The sequence below is a fragment of the Engraulis encrasicolus genome, chromosome 7 (assembly GCF_034702125.1).
Source record: "Engraulis encrasicolus isolate BLACKSEA-1 chromosome 7, IST_EnEncr_1.0, whole genome shotgun sequence".
Classification (NCBI taxonomy): domain Eukaryota; kingdom Metazoa; phylum Chordata; class Actinopteri; order Clupeiformes; family Engraulidae; genus Engraulis; species Engraulis encrasicolus.
In genome coordinates this window covers 21,139,431-21,153,920 of record NC_085863.1, presented here as the reverse complement: position 1 = coordinate 21,153,920, position 14,490 = coordinate 21,139,431, and the positions used below count along the sequence as shown (strand labels likewise).

The 14,490-nt window shown below is 44.1% G+C and overlaps 1 protein-coding gene across 2 annotated transcripts; it reads left to right on the top strand.

Annotated features, from left to right (window-relative positions):
• f9b (coagulation factor IXb) lies at nt 1-14,201 on the top strand. 2 transcript variants are annotated; one of them, XM_063203066.1, is made up of 11 exons: nt 1-102; nt 987-1,076; nt 1,895-2,064; nt 3,402-3,426; nt 3,962-4,075; nt 6,238-6,372; nt 7,986-8,413; nt 9,580-9,703; nt 10,198-10,376; nt 11,157-11,258; nt 13,200-14,201. In XM_063203066.1, the coding sequence occupies exons 2-11, from the start codon at nt 1,010-1,012 to the stop codon at nt 13,485-13,487; spliced, it is 1,632 nt and encodes a 543-aa protein (XP_063059136.1). In that variant the 5' UTR covers nt 1-102; nt 987-1,009; the 3' UTR covers nt 13,488-14,201. The 2 variants fall into 2 exon arrangements, with proteins under 2 accessions (XP_063059136.1, XP_063059135.1); XM_063203065.1 differs by lacking the exon at nt 1-102 and adding an exon at nt 126-260.
• Nucleotides 14,202-14,490: the final 289 nt, after the last annotated feature.

Genomic DNA, 14,490 nt, shown 5'->3' with positions numbered 1-14,490 from the left:
CGTCCGTCCGTCTGTCTGTCTCTGTTTGCTTGTCTCTGTGTTTGTACATAGTCAGTGTGTGGATCATCTGCAGTGGGCTTTGATGAAAAAGGTCAAAATAAGGTAACAAGCACTTTGGAAACTTTGAGACCTCTGATACTGCACTGTAGGAGGAGCAAAGTAGTTTTGAAAACGATTCCACATAGAGTTTGGTCTTGTTTAGAAAACAGGTTATGATTCATAAGTTATGAGCTAAGGGGGGAAGCTACACTTTTGATAAGGTAGGCCTACTGTACTAATACACATTTGGTAATGTTTTTTTTCTGCTTTTCTCTTACAAATATTATTTGTACAATTGTGTTGTTCACTGAAACCGGCTGGGTGACAGCCGGTATGTCCAGCCAACGTTACCAGACTGAAGTCCAACTTTCTGTGTCTGTCATTTAAAAAACTCCATCATTCATAAGATATTGCATAAAAACTTTTTTTTTTTTTTTAAATCATAGCAGCTGGTCAAATCACCACTTGAATGTGTGTACACACTGTTTTGAATGTGTGAACCAACTTGCTTCCTATAAGTTGATTTATGCAGTTCAGGTGAATTCAAGTGAGCCTTTTCCAGTCACTGATTAACTCTTGGAGAAGACCAATATGCGCTCATCATGTCAATATTTGCCATGTTGCTCAAGAGTATCATAGAAATTGTTTAGATGGTGTTGAAGTTATTATTTTTTAAAGTATAAAAAACACATTTTGTATTGATTTGCTGCTTTAAAAAAATGAACTACAGACACAATCATCACGCAAAACGTCTAAATGACTATTCCTGTTGTTAGCAAAAGTAATTAATCAGAAATGTAACTGGCAAGATCCTAACTGAAACTCACCAACAGAGACACCAGCTGAGTCACACACATGCAAGTTCCCGACACGGGTGATCAAAGTGCCTGTACTCGCTAGATCGTTTACACATGCTATAAATAGTCATTTAATTTGTCTTTTTCCAGTGGTTTAGTGCTCCATATCCAGTATGGGAAAGATATTTATTTCATTCCTGGTGTTTTGTGTATTGGTGGAGAAATGGTTTACAAATGGAGGTAAGTGTGTTTCTTTCTCTCTCTAAACAAGAACTTGGATACACAATAACATAAAGAAAGAAAATTGAAATTAACTCAAAGTGCCGTTTTTAGAAGCGCAAACATGTAAATTATTAATCGAGTTCAATTTAATAGTTTAATATGTTTTTCTTCCTGTTCTTGAAAGAACAATAATTCTAATTTTTATAGTCAAATATGCTTCAGAGACATTGTTTATGGTGACTTTTGACCAGGTGTTCACACATATTTTCTTTAAATAAGTCCAATGTGACAACATTAAGGTTTTTTTTGTTTATTTGTTTTAATTTTTGTTTTTATTTCGTACAGTTAATGGTCCTTTATTGTTTCACATTCATTCTGTGACTGTGTAATGAAGAACAGTCCATCATCATTTAATAAAAAGAGCCAGGTTTCTCTTTACTTCTACTTTCTTCTACTTACTACTCGTGTGTCAGCCTGTCCTCCACTGCATGTTTGTTTTCATCTGGACAGTGGATCTGTATCTGGGTAGTGTTTTAGTCTGTTCCCTCTGCTTTATATGAATTGCCTCATTTAAAAAAAAAAGAAAAATATTTTTTTGTTGGTCTTTTTGACTCTATGCAAGGATAGTGAAGGTGGTGACAGGAAGCGAGTGGGGAGAGAGAGAGAAGGGGAAGGGCTGGCAAAAGACCCGGGCCGGGAATCGAACCCGGGTCAGCCGCATGGTAAACGAGTGCCCTACTGTTTGGCCACAGCAGGGCCACCTCATCTATCTTTTTTATCTTTTTTTAAAAATCTTTGTCCCCCCCCTCCCCCCGGATTCCTGTGTCCTACGCCAGAGGATGTGATTGTCTCTCAGCAGTCGGCGGCGAGTGTGCTGCGGAGACACAAGCGCTTCAACAGCGGGCACCTGGAGGAGGTGATGCGGGACAACCTGGAGCGCGAGTGCATCGAGGAGCAGTGCAGCTGGGAGGAGGCGCGGGAGGTCTTTGAGGATAACGAGAAAACGGTACGATAGCTTTGCTGAATGTCGACGATTTGTTTTTTGTTTTGTTTTGTTTTTGTTTGTTTTTTTAAGTCAAATTAGGGCGCACTGTAAGAGTGTCATTGTGAGGGAACACCTGAAAGTCCTCTGAGGAACCTAAAAGTAGTTCTCAGAGGAACCACTGATTTACGCTCACTGAGAGGAAAGTGACAAATTAGCTCCTGGAAGATGGTTTTATGTATTCATGTTGTTTCATTTCATTTTTATCTATCCTTTATTTTACTGGGGTACCGGGGCCACTTTGAGACATTGGTCTCCTTTACAAGTGCACCCTGGAAGGAGAAGATTCATCAGAGAACCTTGGAGGCTGTTTGAGGAAGTCTCAATGTTTTACACTGTAGTCAAGTACTCTTAGCACACACACAAAACACAGAAACACAAAACACCAAGTAGCGTTGGCAAATTTCATGTCAGTGGTTCAGGACCTTTTAACAGGGTGAATGTCAGTGCTGGGTTCAATTTGCCACCTTCCATGGTCTAGAGCAGTGGTTCTTAACCTGGGGTGCGGGCAACCCCCGGGGATGCGCCAGAGATTTCAGGGGGCGCGCGGAATGTTGTTTGTGTTGAGGTTAGTGACCAAAATTCTGATTCCAAACCTCATAATTAGGCCAAATCAAGAACAAATTAAAACATGTTTTGGACCTAATATAAAGTCATTAAGGAATTGATTAATGTCTAAAGCAAGAATCATTGTAATTATTCACATAAATCATTTTTTTAGTGTATACATGTATAGACGCTTGGGCACAGGTTACGGGGTGCTTCAATAAAAAAGGTTAAGAACCTGGTCTAGAGCATGAGGTAGGGCCTACTTACATTTTTCAAAGGTTGTCATATTCCATTAATACTCGTGTTGAACTGTGTCAAATGATCAATATTAGTTATGTCATTGACAACAAGACAGATGACGTATGACACAACATGACAGAGGACATGGCTTGCCATGCCAGTCAATGTTTACATTATATTGACTGTCACAGATGACGGCAGTCTTGTTTCCATTGGTAGAGGAGAGCTTATCCTATCATAAAATGAGAGTCTTGTGCAAACTTGTATATTGTGCGCACGTGTGTGTGTGTGTGTGTGTGTGTGTGTGTGTGTGTGTGTGTGTGTGTGTGTGTGTGTGTGTGTGTGTGTGAGAGAGTGAGAGAGAGAGAGAGAGAGAGAGAGAGAGAGAGAGAGAGAGAGAGAGAGAGAGAGAGAGAGAGAGAGACAGAGAGACAGAGAGACAGAGAGAGAGACAGAGATATTAAAATCATTGAAGTCATTTCTGCAATCTCTGTACTCTCTTTCTCTTTCAGATGGAATTCTGGACTGGCTACATTGGTAAGATTGCATAAACTTTCAGTATAGTGCACTACACTACACACATTTATTTTAAAGGGACACTGTGTGAGATTTTTAGTTGTTTATTTCCAGAATCCATGCTGCCCCTTCACTAATGTTACCGTTTTCATGAATACTTACCACCACCATCAAATTCTAAGTATTCATTATGACTGGAAAAATTGCACTTTTCATACATGAAAAGGGGGATCTTCTCCATGGTCCGCCATTTTGAATTTCCAAAAAATAGCCATTTTTAGCTGCAAAAATGACTCTACTTGGACCAAATATTTGTTCATTACTTAGAAAACGTTCATGTAAAGATCAAATTTGGCAATAGGCGGCCCAGTTTCAATGAGCAGCATAGTTGCAGTACCTTTTTTGACCATTTAGTGTACCTTTAAAGCTTTGCGAGGAGGACATGCGCACTTTCATGTGTTCTGACCAAAGGAGGCCTTTTGTCATTCGGAGGACATGCTGTACTGTACGGTAAGTGGCAGCCCTCACTCTAATCACTGCTCTCCTCCCTCCACAGATGGCGACCAGTGTGAGTCCAACCCGTGTCAGCACGGAGGGACGTGCAATGACGGCATGAGCTCCTACACCTGCTGGTGTGCAACTGGCTTCGGAGGAAAGAACTGCGAGATAGGTGAGTCCACCGGTGGCATGTACTGTGCATGTCGGTGTGCAGAGCTGCACTGGCCATCTGGCATAGCGGCCATTTCCCCGTGGGCCCTGCACCCTTGTTTTTTTTTTTTAAAAAAAAACATTTCTGAAAATAGGGGCTCACAAGGGTGCGGGACCCACTGGTGAGTCAGTTCTCCGCCGCTAATTACGAGGGACCCTTTTAAGCCAAAAATGCCCGGGTCCTATTTCCCCCCCCCAGTCCAGCCCTGTCGGTGTGCAAGGTAATGGTGATTATCTGTGCACCAAATGCACTGTACTTATGCACCGTAAGTCCTGAATTTAGAGCCTGGCCCATAATACTGATCTGAAACATTTTTCAATAAATAAATGTCTTTTCTTTTTGTTGTAAAAGGCTCCTTCAAATCGTAGCCTGCACCTGGTCCAAACATTTTTTTGTTAATAATACTAGCCATGGCTATCTGAGAAAATACTATATAGGACTATTTCTGTCTTTGTGCGTGAATGCGTGTGTGTGTGTGTGTGTGTGTGTGTGTGTGTGCGTGCGTGTGTGCGTGTCTGTGTGCGTGTCTGTGCGTGTGTGTGTGTGCGTGTGTGTGTGTGCGTGTGTGTGTCCGTGTGTGCGTGCGTGCGTGTGTGTGTGCAGAGTAGGCCTATGTTTGCATGTAAGTGTCAGTCTGTTTGGTGTAATTATTACACTACACTTAGCTGACACGTTTAAGCATAGCAACTTACAGTACAGCCAGGAGAGTGTTTCCTGAAGTTCAGTGTCAGGAACCTGCTCCCCTCATACCCTTGTATTCGGATGGGCAGGGCTGGTTTTACCAATAAGCAAACAAGGCAGTTTCCTAGGGGCTCACCAAAACATACCCTCTGGAGGGGGCCCCACCACTTAGATGAAATAATTAAGAAGGGCCCCATCTCGGCCCTGCTATGGCCTAACTGTAGGGCACTTATCATGTGGCCAATCCGGGTTTGATTCCCGGCCCGGGTCCTTTGCCAGTCCTTCCCTGTCTCTCTCTCCCCACTCACTTCCTGTCACCATCTTCACTATACTGTCATAAACAAAGTCAAAAGACCAAAAAAAATACCTTTTGAAAAAAGAAGGGCCCCATCTCTACTGCATATTTCACCTATAGTGCCCTGAAATGGGTAGAATCACTGCTGATCGGATGCACAGTAGGTTTGTATCTTTGCTGTATTACCCTGCTCACTATCTTATCCTCCAGTTCATGATTTTGTTTTGCATTCTTTGCTGAGCACTGTCTACTCACAGGTGTTCACTAACATCCACATCAGGGCTCGACACTGGCACCTGCCAACCGGCCAAATGCTGGTAAAACTTGGCTGTGGCTGGTAACAATTTCAGTGTCACTAGCCAATTTGGCAGGCAGCTTATTCTATGGTATGACAGAACAGAATAGCGTATATTCTGCACTTTGTCCCTGTGTATCAATTGTATTTAAGTTCAAGAAAAAGCACAGTCACTCAGTTTCTATTTGCTTGTTTTATTTCCATGTAGAAACCCATGCACTCATCTTCTTGCTTTTAAGCAACTCATATTTTGAGGTTAGACGTACAGGGTGCATCCCAATATGTGTCCTTGCCTCCTCCACTTGTGCTTGTCTCCTCGTCCCGCCTCCTGGCCCCTCCTCCGTGGAGAAAACGATAAAGTTTCCCAGCTGTCAGCCTCGCCACAACAACTTTTGAGGGACTGTTTTTCATTCACCATCCCAATTGCAAACGAGAAAAAGACTCTACAATTGAGCTTTTGCAAGATATTGAAATATAATGCTGTTGTCAGTGATGTCATCATGACGAGAAGCGAGTGGAGGAGGCAAGTGGAGGAGGCAAGGTCACATATTGGGATGCACCCATTGTGTCATGATTAAAAAAATCAATTTTTTGGCTAGTAGAAGAGCTGGATGGCTAGTGACTTTGGAAAACCACTAGCCACAGTGGCCGGCAAGAGAAAAAGTTACTGTCAAGCCCTGATCCACATTACAGAAGCAACTATGAAACAGCAGCACCACCATTAAAAATCAATCATAGCTTGCGAATCTGTTGTGTCATCAGTTGTCCACAGTGTTTGATTACGGTACGGTGTGCCATTAGCCCTAATATCTTTCTGTCCCCTCCTCCCTGTCTGGGCTGTTCCCATTTCAGAGATCGGTCGGCAGTGCGACGTTGGTAATGGAGGCTGCATGCAGTTCTGTCACGAAGATAAGAGCCGTGGTGCGACATGTGTCTGCGCCCCTGGGTACAGGCGCAGGGCAGACAAGATGTCCTGCGAACCGATAAGTACTTGACTCCCTGTCATTCTCTCTCTCGTTGTCTGGCTCTTGCCCTTTCTATCTGTCTCTTTTTCTCCACCCTTCTCCCATGCACACGTGCAGGGAAGGCAACTAGGCCAGTGGTTCTTAACCTGGGGTGCGGGCACCCCCTGGGGGTGCGCCAGAGATTCCAGGGGGTGCGCGGAATTTTGTTTGTGTTTAGGTAATGACCAAAATTGTGCTGGGAACATTTTAATTAGGTCAAAACAAACCAAATGTATCATGTTTTGGTCCCCATTTGGTGTCTAATGCGATAATCATTAGTAATTAATCACTTAAATCATCTTTTACACGTATACCGTGTAGAAGTTTGGGGGGTTGGGGGTGCGCGACTTAACTTGGGCACAGGTAGGGGGGTGCTTTAAGAAAAAAAGGTTAAGAACCACTGAACTAGGGGGAACAAAGGGGTCAGGGGGCGCCACATTGGGTCCCTAATACATCTAATGTACTGAGAGGTGGTGCGGTGGTGTCCCAGGCCCAGTCACAACTGTCAGCTGCCTTGCACACATCGACTCATATTACAAACCCTCTCTCCCCGCTCTCTCTCTTCCACTCTCTCTCTCTCTCTCTCTCTCTCTCTCTCTCTCTCTCTCTCTCTCTCTCTCTCTATCTCTCTCTCTATCTCTCTCTCTCTCTTTCGTTCTCTCTTCCACTCTCTCTCTCTCTCTCTCTCTCTCTCTCTCTCACTCACACACACACACACACACACACACACACACACACACACACACACACACACACACACACACACACACACACACACACACACACACACACACACACACAGGAGAGAGTAACTGGTGCGGGAGAGAGTAACTCCACACTAATGACATGTACAGTAATCTGTTTAACAAAGAGATCCTCAAAATGGGTGCTGGACTGGCAAAGTCAAATAATAGCAACAACAAGCTCCCATATCTTTTATTTTAATGTGAAGTTTCAGGCAGAATGCCCTTCATCAGACAGCATTGAATCTTGGACTCAATCTCATCTTGGTCTTAGAAACTTGGGGCAGAGTATATTTTTGTTATTTGTTTTGATGATAAATTACAGTTCAGGGCCAAGGCTGGGCCCAGGGCCCTCCCATATAGGTGGGGGAGGCCCTATCTTGACCTTAGCAGGTGGTATGGGGGGCCCTATCAGTGTTTCGACCTGGGGCCCTGTATGCAATTGTTCCGCCACTGTTACAGTTGCAGCTGCATCTGAGGGGAAAAAAAGCTTGTTGTTGGCCCCCAGACATGTCAAAGATGAGGCTGATCAATTATGAGACTTTGTGCTACTCATCCAACCCAAACCTCTAATCAGATGTGACAATTAGCCCGAGCAATTGAGATAAACAAAACTTCTGGTGACGTTTTTTCTCACATATGACCAAAACCTGTTTTCTCTTTGTAAAATACTAATTTGTTGCTCATATTCCTTGTAATATCTCTTTGCCAAACATGACAGACACTTTCACTCAACACACAAACAAAAACAGCTTTCTCTTGCACAGTAACTATGCCTGCAAGTCCAATGCTACTGCTCTGTTGAGAGAACATCAACGCCACCTGCTCACACCTCTGTTTCCTTGTTTATCAGCGCAATACTCCTGTGGCCAAATTGGAAAATCCATAAAGGGGAAACTGTCCCAGCGGTCCCTGTTTGAGGACCAAGAGGAGACCCAGGAAGACCTTGTGGCAGTCGACTCCCATGATAACGGATCCGCCAACGCTACCGGTATGATACTGCTTCCTGTTGGGAATGACACCAACCTCATCACCAATGACACCATAGTGATGGCACCAGCGGCCCTCACAGATGCCTCCGCCACCACCACCACTACTGTGCCACCAGAGGCTGTCAATATTACCACCAACAACACCACCACCACTGTCAAGCCCACGTCAGACGGCAAAATCCCGTCCTGGCACTTTTTCCCCACCCTGCCCACCATCAAAGCAGAATCCGACATAGACGAGCGTATCGTGGGCGGAAACGAAGCTACAAGAGGAGAGATTCCATGGCAGGTAATGAATGACCATTGGTTAGACAGCAATGGGGTAGGGAGGATAACCGGCCTGGCTGGAATCATCAAGTAGGCCTAGTGGCTCAAAGGATATGCTCAAGCCATATACCGGTATTCCTACCAGGGCGTTGCGTTCCTCCATTACCAACAGTTTAGCCTTGCCCTCTACTCACACAAGGCAACCCCAGTCCAAACGGTTTTCTGTCAATGTTTCTCAATGGTGGAATGAGCCACCAGTTGCTACAAGAGCAGGGTCATCCCTCTCAACCTTCAAGAAACTAGAGAAGACTCATCTCTTCCGAGAAAACTTCCCTTCTTAACATTCTAACATAACTAATTCTACTCACCTTGTGGCCTTTAGTTTTCTAGCCTCTTTCCTTAGTCTTAGTCTCTAATTTCTTACATCTCTTATGTACCTACCATCTTTTTGTACCTAATTTGCTTTTAACATCCTTTTAAATTCTTTAGTTATTTTTGCTTCATCCTTGTGTTGGACATTGTTGCCAGTGTTGCAACACACTGCGCCTAGATGTCTTGCTTATTATCCAATATGCCTTGTTACCTTCTTATTATTTAATGTAGCTTCTGTTGCCTTGTGTTGGACAATGCTGTCAGTGTTGCAACTGCACACTGCACCTTGATGTCTTTGTTTACTTTCTGCCACTTTTTAATACATCTTATTCTTTACTACGTCTTCTTCTTTACTCTGTGTAGGACAAGGCTATCAGTGTTGCAACTGTGCACTGTGCCTTACCCTGTTCTTGTTTAAACTTCTCCTTGTAAGTCGCTTTGACCAAAGGCGTTTGCTAAATGCTAATGTAATGTAATATAATGTAAAAAGTGGTTACATGGCACTATTCCGACATGCCGCTATTCCAACATTGATGTCTATTGTTGGAATACCAGCACGTTTCCCACTGAGATATGTCACGTCTGTGGTTTATGCTACATTGCCCAGCTTTTATCAGTTTAGGAAGAGTGCATGCAGTTACCCTAACCCTAAGACATTTTTCAGAGTACCTCCTGCAGCGTGCTGGCGTACCCCTAGTGGTACACGTACCCCTGGTTGGGAAACACTGATGTAAGGGACACTGTCACAAAATTTTGTACTTATTACCCCGCCCATTAACCCCAATGACTGTGTCTTCCTCACTCCAACGTGTGTAGGTGGCCTTAATCAACCAAGCCACAGGCTTGGCGTTCTGCGGAGGGTCCCTCCTCAGCGATGTCTGGGTCATCACAGCCGCCCACTGTATTGAAGAGGGCCCAAAAAACATCTTTGTCCGGCTTGGTGAGTTGCGGAAAAGAAGTCTACAGTAATTGTCTTTTTTAATGTAAATGTAGACCAATTAGACCGACATCGGCATCACCATGGGCAACCCCCGGCCCCTGGGCCAAAGCCCCACTGTCCCGGTCCACAATTCCACCTGGTATGCAGCAGTATACGCATGAACGGTGTGACGTGTTTCATGTGCGCTATGCCCTTTTTTGGGGGAAAACATTGGGGAGAAAACCAATGCAAGTCAATTGGTGGTGTTGGGAAAGAATAATCGAAAGACAAGGACCTGTAGACTAGCGTGGTTCACACTGAACATGCCGAAAATGTGTTGTGTTGCCGGCTGTTCAAATAATATACAGCCGTGGGTGAAGCATGTCATGTGTGAAGACTGTGTTCATTTAGGCTAGCCGATGTAGCATGTCAGTTAATGAGACATTACCCAGACAAGTACCCGTATTGGCGTTCATGCGTATCTCCAAACAAACACCTGAACTCCCCCAAAACAGGTGAGCACAACCTCCAGGTGGACGAGAAGACAGAGCAGGACCGACAGGTGGACGAGACGATCCTGCATCCGCGATACGATGCCAAGAAGAGCAAATACAACCACGACCTAGCCCTGCTGCACCTGGCCATGCCCGTCACCTTCTCCGACCACGTCATCCCCATCTGCCTGGGCCCCAAGGTACAGTAGGGTGAGGTCGACCGTCCGGTTTAGGGATGTAAATTATCAATTGATTCATGAATTGTTAGTTGATTGACTATATCGATCGACTTACGAATAATTGATAAGCAGCGTCCCCCCCCCCCCAAATCTTTCCCAGAAAGAAAACGATTAAATCTGAATATTTCAATTAACAATTGAGATAAAATACTAAATTTAATCTATTTAAATTCTTTAGTCCAATGGTGATTTAAATATTCCCACTATTCACACCACTCTTCACATGCCCATTTCACCTCTTTTGCCAGTCGAATTGGCGATTAATTGCGATGAATGTTTTTTAATCAATTAACACATTCATCGATTAGAGTTGATTATTCGATTAATGGCTTGCATCCCTAGTCCGGTTTTCCCTGGATCTGTCCGTTGTTTTTACGACCTTTTTATGACCTGCGTCTGTCTCATTGCCTAACCTCCCATCCTCGCCTTGTGCTTGTGGCCTCACGATGAGGCAAGACGTCATTGACAGTCGACGTGTGATTCAACATCTGGCAAAAGCACAATTCAAAGGTCATTTTCATTTTTGAAAGTGGGATGTTTAATGGGAAAAACCCCCCTAATGAGTCATTGTGCCTAGGCTGATAGCGGGGACACTGTTATTTTATCCATGTAGGCAGGGTGTCAGTGAACCACGAGGCCACAGGGACGAGGCCAGGAGGACGGGAGATTAAATATTGTCACGCGCATCGCGTTAACATGTTCTGATTTTCGCATGCCAAAATATGCTGTTCCTACCCCAAGGACTTCACTGAGTTCCTGATGCGCATGCCTGACGCAACGGCGCTGGTGAGCGGCTGGGGCCGTGTGCTGCATGGCGGTCGCGACTCGGCCACGCTGCGTAAGGTAGGTGTAGTTCTGGTGTTATGAAAGTGCCTCTCTTAGAGAGAGAGAGAGAGAGAGAGAGAGAGAGAGAGAGAGAGAGTGTGTGAGAGAGTTCTCACAAGTGAACTCCAGACAATTTGTGCTTTCTTGGCAGCCTCCAGAGCTTGTGTGTGAAGGTGAGAGTGTGTAAAGCAGGCCTATTCAATCTGAGGCCCGAGGGCCACATGCGGCCCAGACAACTTAAGTTCTTGGCTTCAAAATGTGGCCCAAATGAAATTCTAATTAAAGAACCCTGGTGTAAAGTATGTATGATTCAAGGATTCAAGGATTCAAGGATATTTATTTGTCATGTACATAGAGACACTTTCGTGTCACTTGTAATGAAATGCATGGCCGTTGCAAAACAAGTGTGCAGAAGAAGGGTGAAGAAGAAATAAAATAAAAATAAAAATAAAAATGAAAGGTGTGTGTGTGTGTGTGTGTGTGTGTGTGTGTGTGTGTGTGTGTGTGTGTGTGTGTTCAATCAAAGTAATTAGGAGGAATTCAGTAAGCAAATGGCATGAGGAAAAAAGCTCTTTCTCAGTCTTTCAGTTCTAGCTCTGTGACAGCACAGTCGCCTTCCAGATCTCAGTTTTTTAAATAGTCCATATCCTGGGTGTGACTGGTGTTTGAGAATGTTATTGGGCCTAGATAGCACTCTCTTTGTGTATATGTCTTTCACGGCAGGCAGAGGTTGACGAATACAGCGCTCAGCAGAGCGCACTATCCTTTGTAGTTCTTTCTGTTCACGCACTGTGGCGTTTCCGTACCAGGTGATGATGGACCCTGTTAAGATGCTCTCCACTGCTGAGGAGTAAAAGGCTTTTAGGATGGGTGTGGAAACTTTGAACTTTTTCAACAGGCGCAGAAAGTACAGTCTCTGCCTGGATTTCTTAATGATGTTGTGTGTGTTGTTTGTCCATGTTAAGTCATTTGTGATGTGAACACCAAGGTATTTAAAGCACTCTACCCTCTCCACTGGTTGTTTGCAGATGGAAAGTGGAGTGTAGTTTCCCCTCTTTTTCCGAAAGTCCACCACCATTTCCTTAGTCTTGCTTACGTTTAGTGCCAGGTTGTTGTGCTGGCACCATTGTGAGATGTTAGAAACTTCGTTTATATATGCCTGTTCATCGTTATTATTGATCAGTCCCACCACTACAGTGTCATCAGCAAACTTGATGATGGAATTCTGACTGCTGCTGGCTCTGCAGTCATGGGTGTAAATGTTGTAGAGTAGGGAGCTTAACACACAACCTTGAGGTGAGCCAGTGCTGATGGTGAGGGTGTTAGATGTTGTGCCACCCACTCTAACAACCTGCGTGCGGCTTGTGAGAAAGTTTAACACCCAGTTGCATAGAGGTAAGTCTAGCCCCAGTGACTTCATCTTCTTGACAAGAGTGAGGGGAATTATGGTGTTGAATGCTGAACTATAATCAATGAACAGCATTCTCACATAATTACCCTTTCCTCTGTCTAGATGTGATAGTGTGGTATGCAACAAATTTGAGATGGCATCGTCCCTTGACCTGTTCTCTCTATAGGCAAACTGGAGAGGGTCAAATGAGCTAGGCAGGGATGTACATATGAAGGACTTCACTAGCTTCTCAAAACACTTCATCACCATTGATGTCAGAGCCACTGGACGGTAGTCATTGAGGCATGTTGGACTTTTGCCTTTTGGAACTGGCACAATTATGGATTGCTTAAAGCAAGATGGAACTACTCCTGTGGCTAAAGAGGCATTGAATATTTGAGTGTATCTATTAGAAAGCACTGCGAGTCAACTGTATAGTTGGGATATTCTGGTATAGAAATACATTTTTGATTGAGTGGTTGAGTGATTGATTGATTGATTGATTGATTGATTGATTGATTGATTGATTGATTGATTGATTGATTGATTGACTTATTGATTGATTGAAGGTGGAGCTGCCCTATGTGGACCGTACCGAGTGCAAAGGCAGCAGCCGCGACGTCACCAACTTCATGTTCTGCGCCGGCTACAGTAGCATCAAAAAGGACGCGTGCCAAGGGGACAGTGGTGGCCCGCACGCCTCCAAGTACAAGGGCACCTGGTTCCTGACGGGCATCGTCAGCTGGGGCGAGGAGTGCGCTAAGGAGGGCAAGTACGGCATCTACACCCGCGTCTCCAGGTACTTCCACTGGATCTCCAACGTCACGGGCCTGACTCTTGAGCGTTCGGGAAAGTGACCAGAGACTGATGATGTTTTGTCTGTCAATGTCGGTTACATCCCATTGCTCCGACAGCCCATTAGTTCGACCACACATGTACTATGCCCAAACCAAAACAATTCCTAACCCAACCGTCATTAGAGGCATGTTCTGTCAGTTATTTTAGTGGCATAATTGTGTAATTATTCACTTTTAGTTCAACTGAAAAGTAATAACTATGCCAAACAACCCAATTCCTAAACCTAACCGTCATTAAAGGCATGTAGCATGAAGCCTGTTAGCCCAGTAGCCTGAGCATTATGGTCCTCTATGGCTTATTGTCTGACTTACGGGCTGTCGTACTGCTGGGCTGTCTGACCAATGGGCAGACCCCGTCAAGGTCAACATCCACCCCACCCACACTCTGCTTCTGCTGAGACTGTGAAATTACAGTGAGATTGCAGTTGATGAATTGTGGTGCTGTGTATAGTTTGAGGATGAACAAAAACACCATGAAGTACTCAAGAATAACTTTAGTTTTCTAAGCAAGACTGGTGATATTTATTTAATTCAAAATAATTTCATTACATGAGAGACAAAAAATAAAGAAAAATACCTTGCTGTTGTGCTAATATACTGCTTTTTTCTGAAGATGTTTACATTTGACTTTGTGTTGAATTTACATCGCTGAGTTAAAAAATACATCCTTTCACGTACAAACAACACATCAGCGGTTGTTGTCTGTATTGAAACTATATGGCTATACCATACATCACGTAACAAAAAATGTGTGCACACATTCCTCGGTAAAAAACAAAGCAATACATAAAAAATGTAAAGACTTTCCACAGACCAGTGTGTCCGGTTAAAATTTGAACTGGAGATGGGCCTATGGGCTAGTGTAGATCACTCCGCCTATGATAATATAGTTCCATAACAGCATACCACAGCAATAGCATGCATGGAATTCATATGACGTAATTCTTGTTAATTTGAACCGTAGTGCAATGTCCGATTGTAGATTGAATTTAAAGGTACACTG